The following is a 26,308-nucleotide window of genomic DNA, read 5'->3' as shown; positions in this document are numbered from 1 at the left end:
TGCCAAGATATTTTATCAAATTTCTAAAATACAAATTTCTTAGAGCTAAGTAATATTTTAACATATAAAAAAATTATATGCTAAGATATATACTTGAATGTGCTAATTGCTTATGTCAGATAGAAGACCAGAATAATCTTTTACATAGTATTGCATTTTTGAAATTATGGGTAATTTTAACCTTTCTCTTAGATGCCAGGATAGAAGAATTTGTTTATGAGAAATTGGATAGAAAAGCTCCAAGTCGTATAAACAACCCAGAACTTTTGGGACAATATATGATTGATGCGGGGACTGAGTTTGGTCCCGGAACAGCATATGGTAAGTGAAAGGTAAAAAGGTTTTGTAAAAAATACATTTATTCTTAGATTTTAACTGCTTAGGGATGTAATTAACATATATTAAATCTCCTTTAGCCTCAAGTTTATTAAGTTAAAATTTTTGATAACTTCAGAAATACAAGTGACCAATAAGTAGCTAAAGGTCAACTTAATATATTTAAGCAAATATTTAATTGTTCTGAAAATTCATATCTTTTTTTAAAAAAGAATTTATTTATTTATTTATTTTGAATGGTAGAGTTACAGAGAGAGGAAGAGACAGAGTTGTCTTTGATCTGCTGGTTTGCTACCCAAATGGGCACAACAGGCTGGGCTGAGCCAATCCAAAGCCAGGAGTGAGGAGCTTCTTCTGGATCTCATACATGGGTGCAGGGTCCTAAGCACTTAGGCCATCTTCCACTGCTTTGCCAGGCACATTAACAGGGGGCTAGATTGGAAGTGAAGCAGCCAGGTCTCCAAATGTCACAGCACTGGCCCCAGAATTTATATCTTTTTTAGTTCTGAAAAGTTAAGTGAATTTTTCACTTGGACTCCTATTGATCTTCCAACATCTCTATTGTAATGTATTTCTTGTTTTATAATACAGTCATTGTTATATATATATATATATATATATATATATCTTCTGCTTTTATTTTTAAGCTTTCTAAAGGGCTTATTTATTTTATATTGAAGGTACTTGGTGCATAGTAAGTTGAACAAATCACTATAGTGCTGTTGTTAAAATTTGGGAATAATATCAGTACCCCAAAAATGTTCTCTTTAGATGTTTAGAATTAATTTCTAGTTTCCTTTTGTATGTTTCAGATATTCTGTAATTGTGTTTTACAGTTATGCCATCTTCCTTTTTTTTGACAGGCAGAATTAGACAGTGAGAGAGAGAGACAGAGAGAAAGGTCTTCCTTCCGTTGGTTCACTCTCCAAATGGCCACTACAGCCATCGCGCTGAGCCGATCCACAGCCAGGAGCCAGGTGCTTCCTCCTGGTCTCCCATGCGGGTGCAGGGGCACAAGGACTTGGGCCATCCTGCATTGCCCTCCCGGGCCACAGCAGAGAGCTGGACTGGAAGAGCAGCAACCGGGACTAGAAGCCGGCACCCATATGGGATGCCGGCACCGCAGGCAGAGGATTAGCCTAGTGAGCCGCGGTGCCGGCCAGTCTTTCTTAATTGCTATATTCTGACTTAAATGTACAACTCTGAAGTTCAGTGTCATACCTCCTTATCACTCAGATAAAAGTTTCTGGTAACATAAGACAACCTGAGATTTCTATAGCTTATTTTCTGGATGTTTATGGCTAATGCTTCTCTTTATTAAGACTTAAAAAAATTCAGTTGCTGAGTATAAGCAGAAGGGCCAGAGGACTTTAAGAACTAAAATCAAGAGCTTATTTCCAGTGTCATTGGAGCAGAAGGTACCACTAGTTTGAGGCAGCACAATAAATTGACAACCCTCTGAAGGTTGTATGATCTGGGAAACCATTTTTCAGGCTACTTTACTTAAATAATCCCTCTCAATAAGATACAAACAAAATATCTGAACAGGGACATGGTTTGTGGTGCAGTGGGGTGAGACACTGCTTGGGATCCCACATTTGATATCAGAGTGCAAGTTCAAGTCCTGAATACAGTGCTTCCAGTCCAGCTTCCTGCAGATGTGCCTGGGAGGCAGCCCAAGTACTTGGATTCCTACCACCCATGTAGGAGAACTGGATAGAGTTCTGATATACTGGTTTCCTGCTGACAGAATCCTGGCTGTTAGGGACATTTGGGGAGTGAATTAGCAGATGAAAGACCTTTCTCTCTGTCTCTCCCTCCCTCTCTCTAACTCTGCTTTTTAAATAAATAAACTTTCAGAATGTAAAAAAAAAAAAAAAAACTCTTGCAAGAAATTGATTCTTATTTGGATATGAAATTGTAAATAGATTGAGTTTCCACAGATAGTTTCTGATGTATGAAATAACTCATAAATCCTGGGATTAAATGAATTAAGTTTTGGTAGCCATCTTTATGTTGAGGAAATAATGTATAAGTTGTATAATGCAATGAATGAAGCTTTTCCTATGTATAACTTTGTAATTTCTACATTGTATTCTTCAAAAAAATTCTTTGATAAAGTTGAAAATTCTTAAGATTTTAAATACGGGGCCAGTCCTGTGGTGTTGGGCCAAGCCTCCCCTGCAATGCCAGCATCCCATATGGCACTGGTGTCCTGGCTGCTCCTCTTCCAATACAGCTCTCTTCTTGTGCCTGGGAAAGCAGTTTAAGGTGGCACAAGTGGTTGGGCCCATGCATCTATGTGGGAGACCTGGAAGAGTTTCCTGGCTCCTGGCTTGGGATCAGCTCATCTCTGCCCATTGCAGCCGTTTGGGGAGTGAACCAACAGATGGAAGATTTCTCTGTCTCCCTTTCTCTGTCTGTAACTCTACCTCTTAAATAAATAAAAATCTTTTAAAAAATTCTTAAGATTGGCCAGCGCCGCGGCTCACTTGGTTAATCCTCCACCTGTGGCTCTGGCACCCCAGGTTCTAGTCCCAGTTGGGGCACCGCATTCTGTCCCGGTTGTTCCTCTTCCAATCCAGCTCTCTGCTGTGGCCCAGTAAGGCAGTGGGGGATGGCCCAAGTGCTTGGGCCCTGCACCCGCATGGGAGACCAGGAGAAAGCACCTGGCTCCTGGTTTCGGATCGGCGCAGTGCACCAGCCGTAGTGGCCATTTGGGGGATGAACCAACGGAAGGAAGACCTTTCTCTCTGTCTGTCTCTCTCTCACTGTCTAACTCTGCCTGTCAAAATAAATAAATAAATAATGAAATTCTTAAGATTTTAAAATAGATAATTATTTCTAAATTTTAACTTAATTTTTAGAAAAACTTTGTACATCACTGTTGATCAGATGCTTGAGTCATAAAGATATCTGAAGGAGACCCAGTTTTTTCCTTCACCAAGCTAAAGACCTGCTGAAGCATGAGCATTAAAAAACTTATAGATTTTTTCCATTTTTAATTTCCTTAATCTGTACCTCTGATAGTTTCAGTAAATGTGTCCTGATTATTGGAATTGGGCCTCTTGAACCTATTATTAATAGCTTGTAACTAAAAATGTAGTATTTCATGCATTGTACTAATAAGTACAATGGAGTACATGTGTTTATGTATTACTTCAGTAAATCCTCTCATATCCTACAAGTAAGATAAATTCTATTATCGCCATTTAAAAGCTAAGGAAATTGAAGCTTGGAGAGGTTAAGTAATTCATCCATGATCACATACTTACTAATTTATATGTAAATCTGTCCATATCCAGAGACAGACCTCTTAATTACAGTACTGTCTTCCTTTCCTTACCAGTTAGTTCTAATCTCATTCTATCATGAAAGAATTAATATACACAGAGGTAAAGTTTATTATAGGCAAAACTAGGAGTAGAAGGCTGATCCTTAGGATTTCTTTTCTTCTCTACTTTCTGCTTTCCTACTGTGCTTGCCCTATTTAAATACTAGAGTGTATGTGTTATAATGACATGAGTTTTTTTTTCTAAACTTAAAATATAAGATAAATGTATAGTTACAGAAACAGAGGAAAATTGTAACTTGATCTACTTACTAAAATATTGTAAACATTATACTTTTGTAAAATAACTGTACTGTTTGGGTTGAGTTTTGGTACATGTATATATCCATTGGTAGAATTTGCACAGTTACCTATGATATGACATAAAGTTCATCTGAGTTTTTTTTATTTAGATGTTTACAGTCTTAAATTTACTTTTAAAATAAAGCCACCTTAAACACAAGTAAACAAATGATAACTTTAAAGCAGTCACATTACTAATTTTTCTTTACATGATTTTATGTTCTGCATTACTAAACCCTGGTTAAATTTTTTTTTTCTCCTTTGCAGGTAATGCTCTTATTAAATGTGGAGAAACACAGAAACGAATTGGAACAGCAGACAGAGAGTTGATTCAAACTTCAGCCTTAAATTTTCTCACTCCTTTAAGAAACTTTATAGAAGGAGATTATAAAACAATTGCTGTGAGTTGGAAAATGTTCCCTTTATTAAGTAAAATAACTTAGATCTTTATTTAGGTTTTTTTTTTTTTTTTTTTAACAGACAAAGTTAGACAGTGAGAGAGAGAGACAGAGAGAACGATCTTCCTTCCAATGGTTCACCCCCCACATGGCCGCTACAGCCCGGTGTGCTGCGGCCAGTGTGCTGCGCCGATACAAAGCCAGGAGCCAGGTGCTTCCTCCTGGTCTCCCACATGGGTGCAGGGCCCAAGGACCTGGGCCATCCTCCACCGCCTTACTGGGCCACAGCAGAGAGCTGGCCTGGAAGAGGGGCAACCGGGACAGAATCTGGCGCCCCGACCAGGACTAGAACCCAGGGTGCCGGTGCTGTAGGCGGAGGATTAGCCTAGTGAGCCGCAGCACCAGCCTATTTAGTTTTTAATGAATAATTTGCCCCTTATTGACTATAGATATAGCAGATTAGAAAACTTAAATTATCTATATAGGTACATGTTCATTAGAACATAAAACTAAACTAAAACGGAAGACCATTATTAATAACATCATCTGTTCTTGTGTCCTGTAGTGTTATTGAGATACTTTTACATCCATTATTATTCATTACTATTACTAAATTCTATCTATACAGCCCTGGAATGATTATGAAAATATGGTACAAAATATCACGATAGCATAATTATATAACTATTCTTCCATTAGGAGTTAGAAACTTAATTATTGGAAGTATTAGTCTGGCTATTCTTTTTTATCTGTTAATGTGTGTCTAGAAGCCTGTTTTCACACTGCTTTATTTTATTTCTGAAGTGTATAAAACATAACTTTTTCTCAAACCTAACCAAGTCAATAATTTTTTATTTTAAATTGCCTGTGATGCAGAGTAAAGAACTAGGTGGATTTTTTTCCTCAGATTTTTGCAAGAGTGGTCTACTGAAATGCATCTTCAAATTTAATTTGTAGATTTCTTTTAAAATTGTAGAGAAATTTAATATTTTTAAATGTCAGCATGTATTTACATACATATATAAGCAAGTATCTGTTCTGAAACAGAGAAGAACCACCAAATTGAAATGTGATTCAAAAGATACTAGCTGGTCAGTAGAATAGAATTTGATGTATGGAATCTATTAATAAAGCAAACTCAATTTTTATAAACTTAATTTTTTTTAAAGATTTTTATGTACTTGAAAGACAAAAGTTATAGAGAAACAGAGAGAGAGAGAGGTCTTGGATTCGCTGGTTTGTTCCCTAAATGACCACAAGAGCTGTAACTGAGCCAGTCTGAAGCCAGAATCCAGGAGCTTCTTACGTGTCTCCCACGTGGGTACAGGGGCCCAAAGACTTGGACCGTCTTCCACTGCTTTTCCAGGCCATAGCAGAGAGCTAGATTCAGACTCCAACTGTTAGCCATATGGCATGCCCGGACTACAAGCTTCAACTTTACCCACTATGCCACAGCACCAGCCCCTAAACTTAATTTTCATACTGACGTTCCCAGGGGAATTCCAAGTTGTATACACACACACACACAGGCACATACTATTTACTGTACTTTGAAATTCCATTTTGGAGTTGAGTTGCATTTGGTGTTGTGGCACATTAAGAGAGCCATACTCTAGACCCATATACTTCCTTCAGCATAAGCATCTTCTGGATAATCTGTAACAGTTTGAAACAGTTTCTCGACCTGGCCCCTTCTTACATAATGAACTGAATAGTTTTTTGTGAGAGCTGACTGCTTGTGGGATGTTTAGTAGTAGCATCCCTAGATTCTACCCAGTAGCTACTAGTAAAATCCCTTTCCTAATTGGAACAGCCAAAAAGATACTTTGCAGTATTCTATGAGGGGCAAAATCACAAAATATTCAAACTACTATTCTTTTATTTCTATCCTAATCTTCCATCTGCCCCAGAGGTTTTTGTTTTTGTTTTTTTAAGGAAAAAGGAAAGTTAAATGCCTGAATGATTACTTAACAGCCAATTTTGTATTCACAAATCTTTACCAGGAAATACATATATTTAATGGAGAATAATACTTTCAGCATGTGTGTTTTTACTGGATTAAATCATGTTTGATCATTCTTTTTTTCTTTTCTATATTAACAGAAAGAAAGGAAACTATTACAAAATAAGAGACTGGATTTGGATGCTGCAAAAACCAGGCTAAAAAAGGCAAAAGCTGCAGAAACTAGAAATTCAGTGAGTATTGTTTTTTCTGTTGTTAAGACTAGAATATTACTTCAATTTGTTTATCAAAACTTACTACGTAAAGATTAGTACAAAGTAGATGAAGTAAGAGGTGATACTCAACAGAGTTAATAGCAGAAGTTAGGGTAGTTCCTAAAGCTGTGTCATGTTCATTAAAAATCCTCAGTGGAAATGGCAGTATATCTCTTGGAATGAATTAGTATGCTAAAATATGAATTTATTTTTAAGATAATTTCATAAACAGGAAAAAATAGTTAAGATGAGCAAGGATCATTTGGAAATAAATGTTTGAGCTGGAGCAGAATCTCTTTATTCAAAATGCGTACACAAGCCCCAAGGGTCATTGTGGAAGGAAAATACTGTTGGTCAAGTTTCAGTACAAAACTTTAACAAGCACTGTTACAGGTTAATGATATTCTGCCTTGTTCCTAGAAGAGTACCAGAAAGAACATAAGGTTTATTAGTACACAAGTTCTTTTATTATTCTGAATTATATTACTACTACTATTATCAAAAAGTATGAGAGCTAAGTAGAAAAATTTTAAGAGCTGTTTCCTTCTTATATATCTAGAAAAGGTCTTAGTGATTTTCTGCTGTGTATTTCTTAAGTCAAAAATTTTTCCATAGGAATTTTATGGTTAAAATAAAAGAGAATACAAATGACTTTATTCAGCAATTTCATTTATACATAGCTTTTCTGTAATTAATATATAACACAAAATTTAAATTCAGCCAAGTATTAAAAATATTAGTCAAAAGAAATTCACATCTCCTGATTTTAGTGGTATTCTTTCTCCCAAATAACCAATACATTTTTTTAAACTTTATAACAACAAGTCTGAAATAGTTTAAAAAGGACAAGTTCTTTTAATTTTTTACTATGAAAACCTTGAGGCATACCTATATTTGGTAAATTTTTTAACTGTATTTCTCTTAATTTACTTGAAGAATTCACAAAAATTGAAACCACTAGAAGTTAGGGTTTACTTTTTTTCCCTCCTTGACGCATTTTCTGGTTCTTAGTTGACAAATGAAAAAATTAATTTAGGGCCAGTGTTGTGGCGCAGCCTGTTAAGCTCCCACTTGTGATACCTGCATTCCATATGTATCACCATGCCAGTTTGAGTCCTGGCTACTCTGCTTTTGATCCAGCAATCTGCTAATACTCCTGGGAAGACAGCAGAGGATGGCCCAAATATTTGGACCCCTGCCAGACATATGGGAGATCCAAATGGAGTTACAGGGCTCCCGATTTTGTCCTGGTTCAGCCCTAGCTGCAACAGCCATTTGGAGGATGAACCAGCAGATAGAAGGTCTGTGTCTGTCTTCCTCTCACTCTTGCTGTGTTACTCTTTCAAAAAAGTAAATCTTTAAAAAAGAAAGAAAAAAAAAAAAGATTAATTTAACCCTACTTCCTTTGATTTCACTTCTTTATAAATTTATATGGATTAATTTTTCTGTCCTCCACTACTAAGGTTCGGGAACCACGCATATTAGCACTTTGTAAAAAAATTTATTTACTAGTTTCTGGAACCTCTTGTCAAATTCTGTGTTTATTAAATGCTAAATCTGAGTAAGGTACTATACTGAGAAGGAGTTCATAGATAATATTGCAAAATCTGTGGTTCCATTAGTTCTTAATTTAAACTTTTTGGTGATTTAGGCATATCAGTAAAAGATTTCTGCCTGTGTCCAGTATTGCTACTTTGCTAATAAGGCAGCATCAAAAGCCTTTTTTCAAAAATTGTCAGCAGAGCAGAAAGAAAAAACCACTTTAATGTTTCCCAGTGAACAAAAGTAGTCTTGAAAATAATGTATATAAATATATATATGATAAAAATAAGGTCTGAGAAGCAAAGGCAAAAATATCAATGCTGCAGTGGAGGATGGCCCAAGTGCTTGGGCCCCTGCACCCGCATGGGAGACCAGGAGGAGGCACCTGGCTCTTGGCTTCGGATCAGCGCGCCAGCCACAACGTGCCAGCCATGGCGGCCACTTAGGGGGTAAACCAATGGAAAAAGGAAGACCTTTCTCACTGTCTAACTCTGCCTGTTAAAAAAAAAAAAAAAATCAAATGCATGTAAATTATAAGGCACCTGCTTTACTAATTAAATTGAATCTAATGGAAACTTTAATAATATTTGAGTTTTATCAGCTGGCTTCAAAGCAGTCTAAAATTTAGAGATTTAAATGAATGTTACTTTTGGACACCCAAATTTGATGTGAAATACTTCTTCAAATAATATTATGTGTCTAATAGTTCCCTTTACACACTTAAGCATTTCCCCAACAGTCTAAATCTTTAATCTGTAAACTCTAAATTTATAGCACCATCATAGCCTAAACTTTGTATGAACACATGTTCAAATTTTATAAAAATACTAAGATTGACATGCCTTTCATATTTCTTCAGATTGTGCCAAGACCTGGCTGAGACTGATTGAAAGAGTGTGGTTGAAGGCATCATAAATTCATAAAATAGAAATGATCTTTGAGTAAGAAAATTGTGTAGCCAGAAGGGCTTTAATAGGTGAAAATTTATAAAAATTTTAGGTAACTGACTTTAAAATAATGCATTTTCTCTAATTTATTGTAACTTGAAAATAAAACATCAACCATATTTTCGTTTTAAATTTTTGAATCTTTTGGAAAAATTGATGGGCATCAAATTATGAAATTTCATAACAATAATTATGGTTGAGTTTTTTTTAAAGTAGAAAATACATTTTATCAGCTTGTTTAATTCTTGTTTAGTGTGTTCTTTATTGTGCAGAAGTAACTTGTTTCACTGTGTTCATTGCTGTAATGTGTTCTTTGTCTCTTGCCTATGCACTTAAGCAACTAAACTCAGCTCGCCTTGAAGGAGATAACATTATGGTAAATTTCTCTTACATGCTCAACTTCCTGCATGTAAAATGGCTGAAGGTTTGTTGGCCTACTGTGTTTTCTACATCTTGACTAAAGTGCCTTCTCTTGTTATTAGCTGCATGTAGAAGTTAAAGAAATAGTTAAAGCCAAGTATTCATTAACAAAAAAATCTAGCTCAAGTGATACTGAAACTTGAAAAAAAGAAATCGTATGTTTTAATTGCCAAGTATATTGGCTATGCCAAATATAGTTTTTTAGAATGGATTTATACATTAAAATATAGTGCTTTTTGCTAATTAAGCTGGCAATTCATGTAATCACCTTTGGCAAAGAAACCTTTACTTTGAGAAAGGTTTAAGGTATACAAATTGACTTCTCAGTTGCTTCGTTATTTACATTATTTTCACCCAAACTCAACATAAAGTTAACAAAATTAATTTTTTCTGCCATTCTGGGCCAAGACTACCTCCAGTAAGTTAAGTATTCTTCTAGGGGTCAGGTCTATTCTCTGTCCAGTGCTAACTCCGGTTAACAAAATTGTGGAATAGTGATAGCCTCCAATAGCCAGTCAAAATTTGTTTTCTATCAATATCCTATGTATATATGAGCTCCAGTTGAAGAAGTTTTTGAGATACTAGAAATTTTTTAAAAAATTATAAAATCTGAATGTAGCCAATTGGTACCTGTTAGCCAATAAAAATGTATAAATACAATGTTTGGTATACCTCTAGAACATTACTTTAAAAGTGGCGTGTCTTCAGTACAAATATAAATTGGCAGTTAAGTGACTTGCACTAGCATTGTACAAAAAGCAGGGGAAAACAACTTTTGTAGTGTTGTAGATTATTTTACAGAATATTGTAAACTGCAGTTTTGTTTTTGTTTTTAGCTAAAATTACTGAAGCCCTGGGTGAATTAGGGCTTGCTTTAGATAGCAAGAGAATGCATTCATTTATTTCCATTGTTCTATCTGTAGATAAATGAAAAGTGTTTTTCAGTCATTGCTAATTTAGTATGTTAATCATAGATTTTCTTTTGGATAAAAGAGTCTCCTAAACAGTTAACAGAACTTTATTTCATTTATTAAGCATTGTTTTACTACTAATGTAATCTACTTACAGTAAGATATATTTATATTTAACTGTGGTAATGTTAAATTCATTGTATCTCAGTTTTATCGTGTACCCCAAAAAGGGGCTGTATCAGCATTCATTGTCCATTTATCCTTGCTTTATTTTCATTCTCTAAAATTCTAGAATTAATACCTAAGTGAGAAATTAGAAATCAAAACTTAGTCTTGATCTCTCATTTTGCAGATGAGAACACTGGAACTGAGAAGTTAGATAGTCTCAATTTGAGAAAACTGTTAAATTAGCTTGTAGAATTAGCATAAGATTTAAAAGTTGACAATATTGGTAAATATAAAAAGCATACTTTCACAGTATTTTAAATTGTACAGACTTAGTTACCTTCTGTATTTTATCTGTTGGTGTGATTCTGGGAAAGAAGAGTATGCCATTTGAATTTAAATACTTAAATTTTTCAATACTTGTAGAAAATGTTAAATTCCAACTTTCTTTCATGCTCTATATTTTTCTCTAATTTTTAATGCTGGCTAGATTTGGGCAGAGGAAGTGACAAAAGTAAGTAAATTATTAAACTATGGAATATGAAACAAGAATTTAATTGCCATTCATTCAATAAATATTTACTGCATAACAACCATGGGTCTTGTCACAATCTATTTTACTATGTCTTACAAAATCTGAAAACATGGAAATGCTCAAGTCTGTTTTGCTAATAGCTCCACAGAACAACAGAGCAAAGCTGCAAAGATGTGGTTTATACATACCCTGATAAATCCTACATGCCTGTTAAGTGATAATCTTACAATGCCTTGCTAGAAGACAATTCAAGTACTTTGTTTATTCCTTGACAATTATATTTTAGTAGTAATTTTTAAAATCTAAAATATACTTAACACCGTATCCTATGTCTTCAGAGATTGGATCTATCATTTAACACAAATGAATTTTTTAGAGAGCTGAAGCTTGCTTTCTCCAGCACCACAGCTATAACTGTGAAAAACATACTTTACTGCTGCATTAAAAATGGGATAGCAAATATTTATTTTTACTTAAAATTAAGATCATTATTGCAAATATCCATTAGTGAACCATGTAACAGTTAGATTTGATCATTTTTCAAGTGTGTATCTTCTCTCATAATGTCAGACTGTTCTAGAAGCTGTCCATATGACTACTGCTACCAGTCCTTCTGCCTGTGTTAACCATTTCTGATCTTCTCTGAGTTAGGAAATCTAGTAATTAAGGAAGAATTTAAGGAATAAAATTATGACATTAGCACAGATTTGGTTGGAGTGCTGTGTTAGGTCTTCAGAAACATTTTTCATTTACTTCTTGTGTTCAAGCCTGCCAAATGTGACCTTTACATGAGAATAATGCTCAGGATTGAGGGCAGGTGATAATTGTGGTCCCTGGCTATTAATAAGTTTATTAACTTTATTTCCTGACTGTAGAATTGCTGACTATACACTCTGTTTCATTCATAAGCTATGGAGCTATTGATAAAGACTTGGAAATGCAGTGTGAAGTTCATGACTTATCCTCCCCTCCTCTTTATGGAATATATTTAATTTAGTCATGGTTCCATTCTTTTTTCTGATTTCTTCCTAAACCTCTAGCATGGTAACGGGATAGAACAATGTATTGGAGAGAATATAGGTTTAAATAAGAAAAATAGGATGGCTTACCCATTTGTTCAGTGTACAGGTATATAAATTTCTGACTTGATTTTGCAGTCTCTACATTGAGAAATAGTTGATGTAAATGGGAAGAAACTCATAAAGCAAATGTTTATATATCTGAAAAAATCTGAAGAAAATATATCAAAATGAGTTCATGAAGGTGTTTTTTTTTATTCTATACTTCTGTGATTTTTATAATTTAAAGTTTAAAAGTTTATATTCCTGGACTATTTCAAGACTTAAGCCTAATTAAAGAAGTAGGTAACAATGACCAAGGTTGTCACAGCAAATGCCTCAGAAGCCTGGCCAAAATTTCAAGCTTTTTGATACCTAGTCCTGATATTACGGACAGTAGATCTTGCCCATTTCCCAAGTTATATCTTTGGAACTCTTTTTTGCTTACCTAATTCATTATGCTATTTTATAGTATGGACCAAGTTGTCTGGTAACAGCAGTTCTTAGCAGGTCTTTTCCCTAGCACTGTACATCTCAATTGAAAATTAAGTCAAGGAATGAGATCTTCTGGAAGATTTAAAATTAGCCCTTTAAGTTAGTTGTCCTACTTCATACCCTTCTTATCTAACTAGATCATTTTCTTCCCAAGTAAACAGATTATGGTGAACCTAATTTAAATTTCCTTTACCTCTCAGATTAATTATGATCAATTATATGCATCAAAAGTACAGATAGTTTGGGACATTTGCCTGTTTGCAGCCACCCTAGACATATACTGAAACTTCTTCAAGAAATGAGATTCATTCCTTTCCGATCATTTACCTTTTCTAAATAAAGATCTAAGTTGTATAGAAGAATGACTTACTAAACTCTGCAACATGGTACCTTTCTTCACAGTTAAGTAAATTTTGCATAAGCCTAGAAAGCCAATCCTTCATCCTTCATGAGGTCATTCAATATATATTTTTTTTCATTTAATATACTTTTTACTCAGTGTGCCTGGCATTTAAACATTTCCATTTCAGTCTCAAACCAACTGGTCACTTTATTCTGCTACCTAGCTTGCTTACTTTTGTACAGAAATATTGCCATTTAGTAGGCTGTTTTGCCCTTTTTATTAAAGGCCATTGAATTGTCCCTTCAGAATCAAAGACCTGCATGGAACTAGCCTACTTTACTTCTGAACTTACTTATTTTGGGTTTGCTGTAATTACTTCTAATAAAGCCATTTTGTGTTCAACCAAGCAGAATAGTAAATAATGAGAATATAACACTGACCTGATTGGTTTTCCTTAGAAAGAATATTAATTCTTTTCTTCCCCCGGGACTTTTTTTCTGCTTCATACTAGCTTCCAGATGAAGTTACTTTAACCCTGCTTTTTCCATGTGTTCTGGTTTTAGTCACATGAATTTTAATTTCTTTTAATTACTCCAAGTACTCCAAGTTTATATCCATAAATCCAATCTAGAGGTCAATTCTTAGTCCCCTCTGCCAGATCTTTTGGCCATTCGAATATTACAGCAACTGATTTTCTACTTTGCTGCTACTTCCATATTGATGAGCTCACTTAACTATTGCTGCTGAAGGGTGAAGGGAAGAGTGATAGGGCATAAAATGAAAAAGTTCAGACTAAATGTTTATATTTACTATATCTTATAAGTGTTGTAAATTATTTCCATAGGGAAAAAATTAAGCTGGAGAGATAATAAAAAGTAGCATTAAGATGACATTGTCACCAGTGATAATTGGAGAGAGGAGAACAGAAGTGGATAAGCTAATTCTTTTCAGTGAGCTGAGGTTTAATTTTCTCCTCTCCAGTAATTACTTATACCAGCCAATTCTAGCTGAAGGTTTGAAAACATATTTGCCATATTTACCATTTTTAGATCTTGATTTTTTCAGTATACTGATTTGTCTCAGCACTAAACCTATATGCCTGTGTTGGAAGGTTGAAGCTAGTAGTGGTATGCTATAATATGTAGGTTCCTAATCCAAAATTTAGAATGCCCCATAATCAAACTTTTTTAAGCACTGATAGGATGTGGGAACTTCAGCACCTGACCTTGTGATAGGTTATAGAACATAACACACCAAAAAATATTTGTATAAAGTTAACTTCAGTCTGTGTGTATTTGACATATGAAACATAAGTGAATTTCACATTTAGACTTTGGTCCCATCCCCAATGGATACAAATACTCTAAAATTTGAAACACTTCTGGTCCCAAGCTTTTCAGATGAAGGATACTCAGCGTGTAATCTCTTCCCAGCTCATCAGTGACTTTACCTTGCTGGCTTGAAATCAGCCAGAAATCAGTCAGGGTTTGAGCATTATACCACAAAATCAAGATATTTGAGTTTTTCTTTTTCCTGTAAAACGAGTTTACTAGCACACCACTGATTGAAGGTCAGCCATAACTTTAAAAAAAATTTAAGCAGTCATATATATTAACATATTTCTGCTTAAGGCATATTCTAATCAACAGAAAAGAAAATGTATAAGAAAGACATTTAAAGTGTTTGACAAAGAATCTTCTGAAAGAACCTAATAACTATGTTGCTAAGAACCAGTACTGAATATCTAAATACTAGAGGTTAAAAAAAATCCTTTGGCTTTATGCTGAAGTCTTGTATGTGAGATCAAAGACTTTAACGTCACAGTTTAAAAAAAATCATAGTAATAATTGAGAAATTTATTTGCACTACTATTACTTTATACTTACAAAACTGGTACTCTTAAAAAGATTTTGTAAAATATTAAAATTCAGCAAAAGTTCATACTAGGAAATTATTAAAATATCTTTATTTTCCCATAGTAGTTTTAATAGGCTCTTAGGAGTATGTAATTAAGCTTTAGCATTAATAGTTGAGAACTGATAAGGAATCAGTTCTGTCAAGGTTAAGTAATATTAGAAAAGTAAGAACTAGAAACCAGGAATAAGTTTATTTATAAAGCGGAATCAGAGAATTGCCAGATTATGATTTGAGTTTGGGGGATTTTATACTGTCCAAATGAATTTATGTAAGATGAAATGAGTCTTCTAATGATATTCTAAAACTATGTTCCAACTTAAGTCTGAACAGGAATTAAGAATAACTCAAAGTGAATTTGATCGTCAAGCAGAGATTACCAGACTTCTGCTAGAGGGAATCAGCAGTACACATGTAAGTGTTCATTGATTGGAAATTCATTTAGAGCAAAAGACTTTGATAATCCTGAAGATTGTAAGGCAATTTGGGGAGTAAAATTATTGGGCTTCGTTTTCATTTATCAAGGAAATTTAAATTGTGGCATTTTCCAAGATACATAATGAAATATTCTAAATTTTTGCTTATACCTAATCATCATCTTGTCCTATCCTCATCAAATTCACTTGGTTTTTATGGACTAAGAAGAATTTGTTACTGTATCATTCATTGAGGTCAATCTTAATAAGATGTACAATACTGGTAATTCTCCTTCAGTACAGTGCTGTGCTGTCTCCCCTTAGCATTTGCCTCATTAGGTATATTACAGATCTAAGAACTGACTGCACCTCTTCTTCACAGGCCCATCACCTCCGCTGTCTGAATGACTTTGTAGAAGCCCAGATGACTTACTATGCACAGTGTTACCAGTACATGTTAGATCTCCAGAAACAATTGGGAAGGTGGTAATTTCCTTTTCACATAAAAAACTCCGGATGAGGGAAGAAACTCAAGATTTTGCACATAAGCTAATAGGATAAAGATTAGAAGAATTGAAGGCTTTTATTGGCTTGTGTAGAACTGGGATTTATTCTTAGGAAAGTAATTATCAGATTTCTGAAATTGAGCTCTTCTGGCAGGGATGAAAAGAGAATTTAAGTAAATACTTTATTGCTATATGAAGAAAACTTAAAAGTGAGGTTCACTTTTCTTTGCTACTGAGTGATTTTTTTTGCTGTTAGTGAATTATGTTGACTCTTCGTTACCCTTAAAGAAAAACTAATTTATAGTTATTCATTACTCACTGTTCACTATATAAAAAAGTTTTGAAGCATTCTCAAAGACTTCAAGCCCTACTGATAGTATTATTTTGAAGGTCAGGGTAATGGGCTTTCAAGAAAAATGATAGTGTTTAAAGCATATACCCAATCATTCATCAAATACTTATTGAATACCTGCCATGTGCCTGGCATTGTTTGATATTCTGGAGGTTATGTCAGCAAACAAAACAAGCAAAAATGGTAGTATTTATGAGGCTCCCGTTGTAAGGTGATACTTGAAAAAAAAAATGTATAAGGCAAATACAGTCTCTGTTCTCACAACACTTAATATCTAGGTAGAAATACAAGCCATTGGTGGAGAGGCCATGTGATAGTGGGAAGGCAGAAGTGCAGGGTAGTGTGAGGCATCTGTGACTCAGGACAGCTAGCAGAGTTTCCCAGGTGAAGTTGTAGTAGCGGAGTAATCCAGAAAGGGGTACGAATGAATATTCCAAGCAAACTGAGAACATATATATAAAAAGGTTGGAGGGGAGAGACTTTGGCAAGTTCAGGGTACTAACATATGGTTGTAACACAATGTTCATTGGAAATGAAATGGTAGATGAGGCTAGAGAAGCTAAGTGGGGCCATGCCATGATTTGATTTTTGAAGTGAACTGTGGTAAGGAATTTGGATTTTTTTTGTTGTTGTTAAAAATTTTATTTATTTATTTGAAAGGCACAGTTACAGAGAGAGGTGAGACAGACAGAGATTTTCTGTTCACTGGTCCACTCTCCAAATGGCAACAGTCAGGACCGGGCCCTACCAAAGCCAGGAACTTCTGAATCTTCCACTTGGGTGCAGGGGCCCAAGCACTTGAGCCATCTTGTGCTGCTACTTTCTCAGGCACATTAGCAGGGAGCTAGATCAGAAGTTGAGCAGTTGGGACTTGAACCAGCACCGATATGGGGTACCAGCATCTCATGCAGCAGCTTAACCTTCTGTGCCACAGAGCTGGCCCCAGGAATTTGGATTTTGTATAGGGAGGAAGCATTAAAGCTGGGTAGTGATATGGTACATTTGAAGGAAGAGTATCAAGTTACAAGAAATAAGATTCTTTTTAAAAAATCACTTTGCCTTTCTGCATATTAATTCAGAAGAATTCAGAATTCTTCAAAACTAGGCCTAGAACAAAGTGAAGCACACTTGGATGCTTAAAAACAAGTTGTATCCCAACATCAGTTATTCTAATAGGATTTATATGTCTATATTTGAGATTTTTCTAATGGTTTTAATGTCTAAAGGCAGAATACCACTTTATCCCCACATCACTACAATTGTTTTAAACCCAGGAGGCCTTGATACTTCCTCTCTACTTTGCCTTGGAGCTCTAGGAGTACGGCAAAGATGTTACTCTTCTTACTACTTATACTTAAGTTCTGTTTAAAGCCACACATTGCTGGGCACTCAGCCATTCAAAGAAAATGTAGCTATTTGCGACACCTTGGGATAAGCTCCAACATTACAGAGTAAAACCAGTGCTATAATTCTGGAGAACAAAGTCCAGCTTACCTCTGCCTTCAAAGAATTATATTACTCCTAAGGACCCATGAGAGGGAGTAGGGGAAGTATTAGCCCTTTTATTTGTCATAAGACATAGAAATATTCAAACCCAGAACTTCACAGATCATCCAGATCCGCACTAACATATCCAAAAGCTGTTTCTGAAGAGTAGAACCAGGTTGTATTGTTAATAGTTGTTAACAGCAGTATTGGCAGTAGCAGTAACTGAAAAACAGCAATCACTTGTGCAGGGTTCAGTTGTGCCCAGTCCAGTCTTCCAGATACTTCACATGTGTCATTAACTTTATAATCCTCACCACCAAATGAGGGGGGTGCTATTACTAGCCACACTATATAGATGATGAAACAGCAGTATTTGTTATAAGGGTAGTCAGTGTTTTTATTTTGAACATAATTGGAAGGCTTTACTAAATCAAGCTACAGCTTGAGTGTTTTAATCACCTCACATGTCTGTGTGTCCTTAAGGGGATGGACAATTTCATCTGTCTGTCTTCAGATTGTGCTAATGATGCTGAGTGTATATTCAAAATGAATATTTGTCATTGGAATGAATAGGAAAGTATGATTAGATGGTTTTATTAAAAATAAAATGTTCAGATATTCATATACTTTTACTTCTCAAAGAATTAACCTAAAAACTTCATTCTTGTGGTAATATTTAATACTTTTGTAGTTTTTCATATTTTATTTAAGTTAATATTATATATACAGCTTTGAAACAAAATTTTAAGGACTTATATTTGAATCCCACATGTATGGTCTGGTATAATTGGCCAGAAGGAAGAGGAAGTTAGCATATGTTGTCATGTGTAAACCTTCCATTGTGGAGATTGGTAGACAGTAAACAGTGCCACCAAGTGGAGGAATTCAGAACTTTCATCACATGGAAATAGTTAAATGGTCTGTTTTCTTTTAAACAGTTTTCCATCCAATTATCTTTGTAACAATAATCAGACTTCTGGAACACCTGTGCCATCTGTTTTATCAAATGTGATTGGTTCTTCTGCCATGGCTTCAGCAACAAGTGGCTTAGTAATCAACTCTCCTTCCAATCTCAATGACCTTAAGGAGTCAAGTGGCAGCAGGAAGGCCAGAGTTCTCTATGATTATGATGCTGCAAACAGTACTGAATTATCACTTCTTGCAGATGAGGTGAGTAATGTGGGTATGGTGGGAAGAAACAAAATCACAAACAGACATGCCTTCTAGTACTATAACAATATGTAAATACCTTATTATTTGAAAAAAAGATCATCATGAATACCTACTGGATTTCAGGTGGTTATGTTAACATTCTATAAAATTTTAATTGCTATTCTTCATAACATAATAGAACATCACAAATATTTAAAATTTATAATTTTTGTCTTACTTATTTGCATGGCAGACAGAGCTCCTATCCATTGGCTTATTTCCCATATTCCCATGACAGACAGAGCTGGTCTAGGCCAAAACCAGGAACCCAGAAATCAATCAGGTCTCACACATGGGTTGCAGGGACCCAACTGCTTGCACGCACCATCACCTGCTGCCAGCAGTGTGTACATCAGTGGGAAGCTGAAATCAAGAGTAGAGCCAGAACTTGAACCCAAGGGCTCCAATATGAGATGCAGATCTCATATTGATCTTTTTTTTTTAAAGATTTATTTACTTATTTGAAGAGTTACACAGAGATACAAGAGGCAGGGAGAAAGAAAGAGGTCTTCCATCCTCTGGTTCACTCCCCATATGGCCGCAACAGCTAGAGCTATGCCGATCCGAAGCCAGGAGCTTCTTCCAGATCTCCCACGTGGGTGCAGGGCCCAATGATTTGGGCCATCTTCTACTGCTTTCCCAGGCCATAGCAGAGAGCTGGATCAGAAGTGGAGCAGCCAGGACTTGAACTGGTGCCCATATGGAGTGCAGGCACTGCTGGTGGCATCTTAACCATTAGACCAAACTCCCATCCTAATAATTAAAATTAAATATTTAAGTAACAAAGATGTATAAATCTGCCTCCCATAATCCTTTGACCTCCAACAAAACTGATAATCATACATAAAGTCCTTTCATAGTAAAATACAACTTAAACCCAACTCTGATTAGTTTTCTCTGTTTTTTTAAGTAGTTAATAACTGGAAATATTTTATTTTGTAGGTGATCACTGTGTTCAGTGTCGTTGGAATGGATTCAGACTGGCTAATGGGAGAAAGAGGAAATCAGAAAGGCAAGGTGCCAATTACCTACTTAGAACTGCTCAATTAAATAGGTGGACTATGGAAAGATTACCCATCATGACACCATATTTATACACAGTTAACTAAATAAAGCAGGTTTAAGTATCCTCCATGTAAATGTCTTAAGAGACTGGAAATAAACTATCAGCCACCAAAAACTGGCATTTCTGCCAATAAAGTTGCATGGTAAAGATTTCATTACAGAATTTATGTTAGAGCTTTCATGCCAAGAATGTTTTCTTACAAAATTCTTTCTACTGAGATTTCACTAACAAGCAACTTCTACTTTTGAGGCCCAACTTAAAGCAGAACTGTTTTATACTGAATTTTTAATTAACTGCAGACTTTTTCTTTTATGTAAAAATAAATTTATTGTGAATTGATATCAGTGACTCATTTATTAGGTATAATTAATAGCCAAAGAATAAAATTAAAATTTATTTTAAACTTTTGATTTAGAAAAGAGCTGTAGGATAAAAACTTCTTTTGTGACAAATGTAATGTTTCTGAATGTTTCTTTCGTAAACTGAAATGTAATTATACCATGTTGACCTTGTTTTCCAACAAAAATCAAATGATTGCAGTACTATGTTTTGATGGGTTTTCTTTTGTTTTTTTGGGGTCTTTTTGAACACTACTGAATGATCTTTTTGATGTAAGAACAACCAGTCCTTGAAAAGCATTACCATGTTTCTCTGACTTCTAAAACATCTGGGAAAAATTTAATTCACTAAGAATGTTTTTAAGATTATTCAGTTGGCACAATTTAATGCATAATCAGAATTGGATCTTTTAACATACAGTAAAAAGGATTTGTCCTAATTGAACAACATAGCTATATAAAAATAGAGATTAGTATAACTACATTCATTATAAATTTATATATACAAACAAAATAAACTGCATTACTCTGAGCTTACTAAAACTTTGAAAATTTATTAACGAATACAGATTATTTTGCTTCAAATCTCTGGTTGTAAAATACGCACTAATTGTTGGTGACACATTTGGAGTCAGAATTGCTATTTAGACAATTACTAAGAATCGGCAATTTCTATAAATCAGCAAGGTGACAAATTGCTTCTGTATTAGCACTTACATTTTTTTGTTGTCGTTCTCATTTGTTCTTTCAACAAACATTTGCTGAGGACCAGGTGTGCACTGACCAGCTGGGGATACTACCCTGAACAAGAGTGCAGTCCTTTCCCCTGCAGGGCTTAAAAGACCACTATGGATACAAAAAGATGAACAAGCCATTGTCCAGGGACACGATCGGGGTTGTACGGAAGAAAGATAGGGACTGGATCTGGGGGTGCTTCACTCAGATCTCACTACTCAAAACAGCCAGGTGTGGCTTAAGTGTGAAGTGAAAATATGTAGTTCATTTATTCAGATCATGTTAATCCTTCTAAATGATTTGTTTTGGTACATTTAAAATATGAATATCTAGATACCATTTTTAAATATCCCTTGTGTTTAGACCTCCTAATAAGAGCTTGGTAGACATGTTAATAACTTAGTACACAGTCCAAAATTTGTTAATAGTTTTTACCCTTTATTTCTGTGGTGCAAGACAAATCCTTGTGCAGTTGTATTACTGTACAAGAAACTTTGACTCCTACTATGAATTGCCATACTCTTAACTCCAGAAGTTGCTCAAGCTGGTTTTTTATAGAACCAAGTGAATGAAGCATTTTTTTTCATCCTCTGTCAGCAAGTTCAACAACTTGAAGTACCATCTGCTGTGTTGGTCCGAGTCCAAATTTAGGCTGTGAAAGATTCTACCAGGAATTTAGGTCAACTTAAACAGCAACTGTAAATTTGGTTTATGAGAAGTAGAGTATTAATGGAAAAGGTTATGGGTCATGGAATGAAATGGACCTGGGTTTGTATCCATTCTTCCTCCCAGTCAGTTCTCTTTGAGCTTCAGTTCAGATGTATAACTGCCATTTCCTTACCAGTAAAATTGGGGTAATAGTTATGCCAGTTTAGAGTTGTAAGATTGTCAAGAAATATCTTTTTAGATGCTTTTTAGGGAAAGGCGTAGCACATAGCAAACAAACTCTAACTACCAGTTTCCACTTGTTAACTGCTGTAGTTTCCTTACCTACACAAATTGTGGACCTTGTTTGTGTCTGTGTACCTGAGGTACTTCTTTTCACCTATGCTCTGTATCACTTCTCCCTTTTACCCTCTTTAAAGCAGATATACATCTAGATTTAACCCCACCGCCAGTCAGTGTAGATGTGTTTTCAGAACTACTTGCTTTCTGTGGGTAGATGTTAATTTTTGAAGGCTTCTGTACTTTACTGGGTTAGTATCATGTTAACAGGTTCAAAGACCTTGTACTTTTGCCACAAATCCTGCAGAATATGTAGGCTTATTCTATGTTTGATGCTTTTGTTTTAATTCAGTGGAATTTTGTTCAGTTGCTTCATTGAGTTTTTTGTTTAATTTGGGTTTTGGTTCATTTTAAACTCCTAGTTTAGTTTTCACTTTTGTGAAGACCCATAAAGGTTCTTGGGCATGGAAGTAAAAGCCTGGGAACCCTGTTAATTCATGTTGCAGGCCAGAAGTGTTTAAGCCCTGCATACCTGAGCTTAATCTGAAAGCATATTAACATTTAGAAGACACAATATGAATTAAATCATAAACTCGGAAGTAATTAAGGGCCCTCTCATAAACAAAAGAAATGATTGTATTATGTCTACCTTTGTTCTCAAAGTAATCCAGATTAAAAGGTCATGGTGTTAAAATTTTTTATGGTGCTAATCTAAGAAAATCATAATGTAGGAGATGAAGTCCCCAAAATAGGAATGTTCCTCACTTAGGGAATGGAAATAAGGAACCAGAGGCCAGGACCCCAGCTGGATAGAGCTGGTCTTAGAGTCTGTAGTTTCTTTCACTAGAACCAGACGGGGAAGCTGGGCTGAGAAGACATTTTGAGTTAATTTGCAGAGTAGAGGAGATGATGGAGAGGAGGACAGGAAATAACTTATTTACCCAGAGAAGGCCTAACTTCCCCCATACTTTATTGACAGGATTTCTGAAAAATCCCTTCCCTGTGTCCCAGACAACTGAAATTACAAATCTGTTATCTTGGCATAAATGTACTCCCAGCCTGGGTGAGGAGCCAGAATGCGGGGATGGCTTCACAGTGCGGGCTGTGGGCGGCAGCTTCAGCCGTGCTCCAGATGAGTAAATGGCTCTTCCATCGTGGTGAGACTCAGAAGGGGGAGAGGGAGTCCCTGCAACCACGTGTACAATTTCTTCCAGTTATCTTAATTAGAACATCAGCTCGGCAGGGCAGTGATTCTCAAAGTGTGAGGCCCCAGATTGGCAACACTAGTGTTACCTGGAAGTGTGGTGAAAATGCTAATCAACTATTTCCAAGTATTTTTACCTTCACTTGTATTCTTTTGTTTTCCGAGGCCTATGGAACTAATCTTCTGTGTGATAGTTTTTTAAGTATCTTAAGACAAAAACTAGATCTTATGTTTACTGTGTTGTAGCACTAATCATAATTGTAATTATATAGTTTTATAATTTATTTGTTTAGTATTTATCAATTTAGATAGGCTTCCTGAGATAGAAACTTTAATTATTTGTACCACAGATTCCCAGTTCTTAGCCCAAATCTAGCAAATAGTGTGTACTCAATAAATATTTGTTGAATGAAAGAAAAAATTTAAAATTTTTAAGCCTTTCCCAACATCTACTGAATCAAACTCTGAGGGTTGGGCCTGGCAATCCGTTTTGACAAGCCATTTGAGTGGTTCTGTTACATTCTTAAGTTTGAGAATGGCTGCAGTGTAACAAAGAGAACTTGCCTTTCACCCTCAGACCTGCCATCTGACGTCACTTGAAAAATTCTCCCTGCTTTCTCTAGTCCTTACCAACAAACACCACTCTCTTGAGTGTGGAGGCTATATGCAAGCGGGTATGAAGATAGAAGGCAATGTTTGGTGTCTGTAAGGGAAATCTTGCTTGAATGCCAGTACTTGGTGGTTGTGAAAGGTTTCTAGGAATGGATCCTTTGTCTCCACTCAGCACTGTGCCTTTAACTGGTGACAATTTAACCTCAAAACACCGCTGGGAACTGTTGAAGCAGTATCAGACTAATGTATATGTACTTCCCTGTGCCTGTTAGATAAACTCTGTTTTCATTCCTACTTCAAAGGAGACTAGGTATTTGTTAATGCTTTTTTGTAACACAAAGTCACGGTCCTGTTGGCAAAAAGAACAGAAAATTAAAACCACCTATAATTTTGCCATCCAGAGAGAACCACTGTAATTTAGGAATACAGAATATGGCCTTCCAGACTGTTCTGTGCATTTGTAGATTTTTTTTAAATGGGATCAAATTGTACATGCCATTTGTAACTTTTTCCCACAATACCATGACTATCTTGCTGTATCGAATATATTTCTATATCTTTTTCATGGCTGCATGATATTCCATCATATGTGCCACCTTTTATTAAACTATTGAATTTTTAGGTTTCTGGTTTTTCACTAATAAACTGCTTTAAAGAATATTGTGTTACTAAATCTTTTATATATCCTTATTTCCTTAAGATGAGTTCTTTAAGGTGAAATTGCTAGTGGAGAGAGTATGCACTTTTGAAAAGATTTTGTTAGTGCCACCTTGCTCCCTAGAAAACTTTCAGCAGTTTACAGTTTTTTAGCAATATATGAAAGAATAATTTCTTTTTGGAGAGCTCCAACTGAATGTTCTTAGAACCTTTGGCTTCTAAATCAAAGGTAAAAGGATTTTAAATTCTAAAAATTTAAAAGATTGTTCTCTTATGATCTTACTTGTTCTCTTCTGTCTTAACACTTTGTGATATCTTAGGAATGTTTGCAGTACTGGCCGTCTCTTTTGTTCAGCCTCCTGGAAGCATTATCGTGTTTCTGACTTGCTGAGATGTTAGGGGAGCAATCTTGAGTAGACTGGGATATTGGAGAAGCCCTGAGGCAGCCTTACTTACTGTTGATGGTTTGAGGGAGCATGACCATGATAGGGAAAAGAACCTCAAATGATAGGCAGAACTCTGGCTCTCCCACCGCTGCCTGGTGATAATAACTTAATAGGATTTCCTGCTAAGTGTGTTGGAGTAGTTACAGGGTAATTACTGCTGCCAGCCCCTGTGGGGTAAACATCACTGCCATTGTCACCTAAAATATTCTTTGAAAGTTGTCACAATAAATGGACATTGCCTTGTACTTCATGGTATACCTACAAAATCTGGTTCCATGCATTTTTCCAGCCAGATATCCAAATAATTAACCAAATGAGAGACAAGATGTCTAGTGGGAGATGTCAATGTTACCATGAAGTGGTAGTCCTACTGTTTTTAAATGGTGAGGGGGACGTGTATGCCATGCCAAACTTCCCTTTCTAACAAACTGCTCACACTTGGGCCACCTCTGATCTTCATGCCTGGGAGGGCTGGACCCTCTCTGCAAATACCCTGACAGAAGCTTGGGCTCAATAAAGATAGTGTTAATTAGCTAAGTCCATATAGCATCTCCAAGACTAGAGAGCAAGGAACTGATTGACTCATACTAAGGAATTTATTTAGAGAATAAATTTAGAGATCAGTGGTATTCTCAAAAAGACAGCTGTAATATTCATAGCAGACTAAGTCCCAGAAGCCAACCCATCTCATTTGGAATGAACCCTGTTAAATTTAAATTAACATCTGGCTTGTTGAAAGGAGTGAGTAGTAAGAGAACTCAAGAGAGTTGTAGTGAGTGATAGGAGGCTTCAGGTTGATGAGAACAAGACAGATGCCTGGACTGGGATGAAACAGATGGACTGTTAGATGAAACTTTTCTGAGGCTGATGCACCAGAGTTCAGGGCACATGTTTCTGCCTAGTCCCATGTGCTAGTGAAGTTGTCTGAAAGTTCTTAAACTGGGGAGTTCCCAAACAACGGTGCATTTTGGTGCCTGCCTGTTGCCTGCCTACTTTTTGTATTTGAGTATACAGCTAGGGCTAGGTCAGGCCAAAGCCAGGAGCCCAGAACTCCGACGTAGGTGGCAGGGACCCGAGTATGGAACCTAACCCTTCTGCCTTCCCGGGGTGTGTACGTTAGGAGAAAGCTGAAGCAGAAACAGAGTAGCCAGGACGCAAAGCAGGCTCTCTAATGGGATGCAGGCATCCCAAGGGGCAACTGAATTGCTGCACCACAATGCCTGACTCTCCATGAACTTTGTTCTATTCAGCTCCACCCTGAAGGCTGTCTACTCATTTGTCAAGAATAAGCTCAAATGCCACTGACATCCAGAAATGGGCAGTGTTTAAGACAAATGCACATACCCCTTTATTAAGATAATCTGGACTGCCTCACATGGAATCATTCCTTTTCCCTTCCCTTCCCTTCCCTTCCCT

At 35.9% G+C, this 26,308-nt stretch overlaps 1 protein-coding gene across 5 annotated transcripts in view; it reads left to right on the top strand.

Annotated features, from left to right (window-relative positions):
• Window positions 1-24,447, top strand: part of SH3GLB1 (SH3 domain containing GRB2 like, endophilin B1) — a 44,015-nt gene extending 19,568 nt beyond the window's left edge. The window contains exons 3-11 of one of the 5 annotated variants that reach the window (XM_008264944.5): window positions 193-321; window positions 4,238-4,371; window positions 6,472-6,564; window positions 9,412-9,450; window positions 11,061-11,084; window positions 15,240-15,329; window positions 15,714-15,814; window positions 18,616-18,847; window positions 19,832-24,447. In XM_008264944.5, coding sequence (XP_008263166.2) covers window positions 193-321; window positions 4,238-4,371; window positions 6,472-6,564; window positions 9,412-9,450; window positions 11,061-11,084; window positions 15,240-15,329; window positions 15,714-15,814; window positions 18,616-18,847; window positions 19,832-19,939 — 950 coding nt within the window. In that variant the 3' untranslated portion in view covers window positions 19,940-24,447. Of the gene's footprint in view, window positions 1-192; window positions 322-4,237; window positions 4,372-6,471; window positions 6,565-9,411; window positions 9,499-11,060; window positions 11,085-15,239; window positions 15,330-15,713; window positions 15,815-18,615; window positions 18,848-19,831 lie in introns of all 5 variants that reach the window. The other 4 variants (XM_008264945.5, XM_051857528.3, XM_008264943.5 and 1 more) reach the window with 4 other exon arrangements.
• Window positions 24,448-26,308: the final 1,861 nt, after the last annotated feature.

Source organism: Oryctolagus cuniculus, chromosome 7 (assembly GCF_051225735.1).
Source record: "Oryctolagus cuniculus isolate XC-2025 breed Fujian yellow rabbit chromosome 7, ASM5122573v1, whole genome shotgun sequence".
Classification (NCBI taxonomy): Eukaryota; Metazoa; Chordata; class Mammalia; order Lagomorpha; family Leporidae; genus Oryctolagus; species Oryctolagus cuniculus.
Note: the sequence above shows the minus strand (reverse complement) of the source record. Positions and strands in the feature narration are given on the sequence as shown.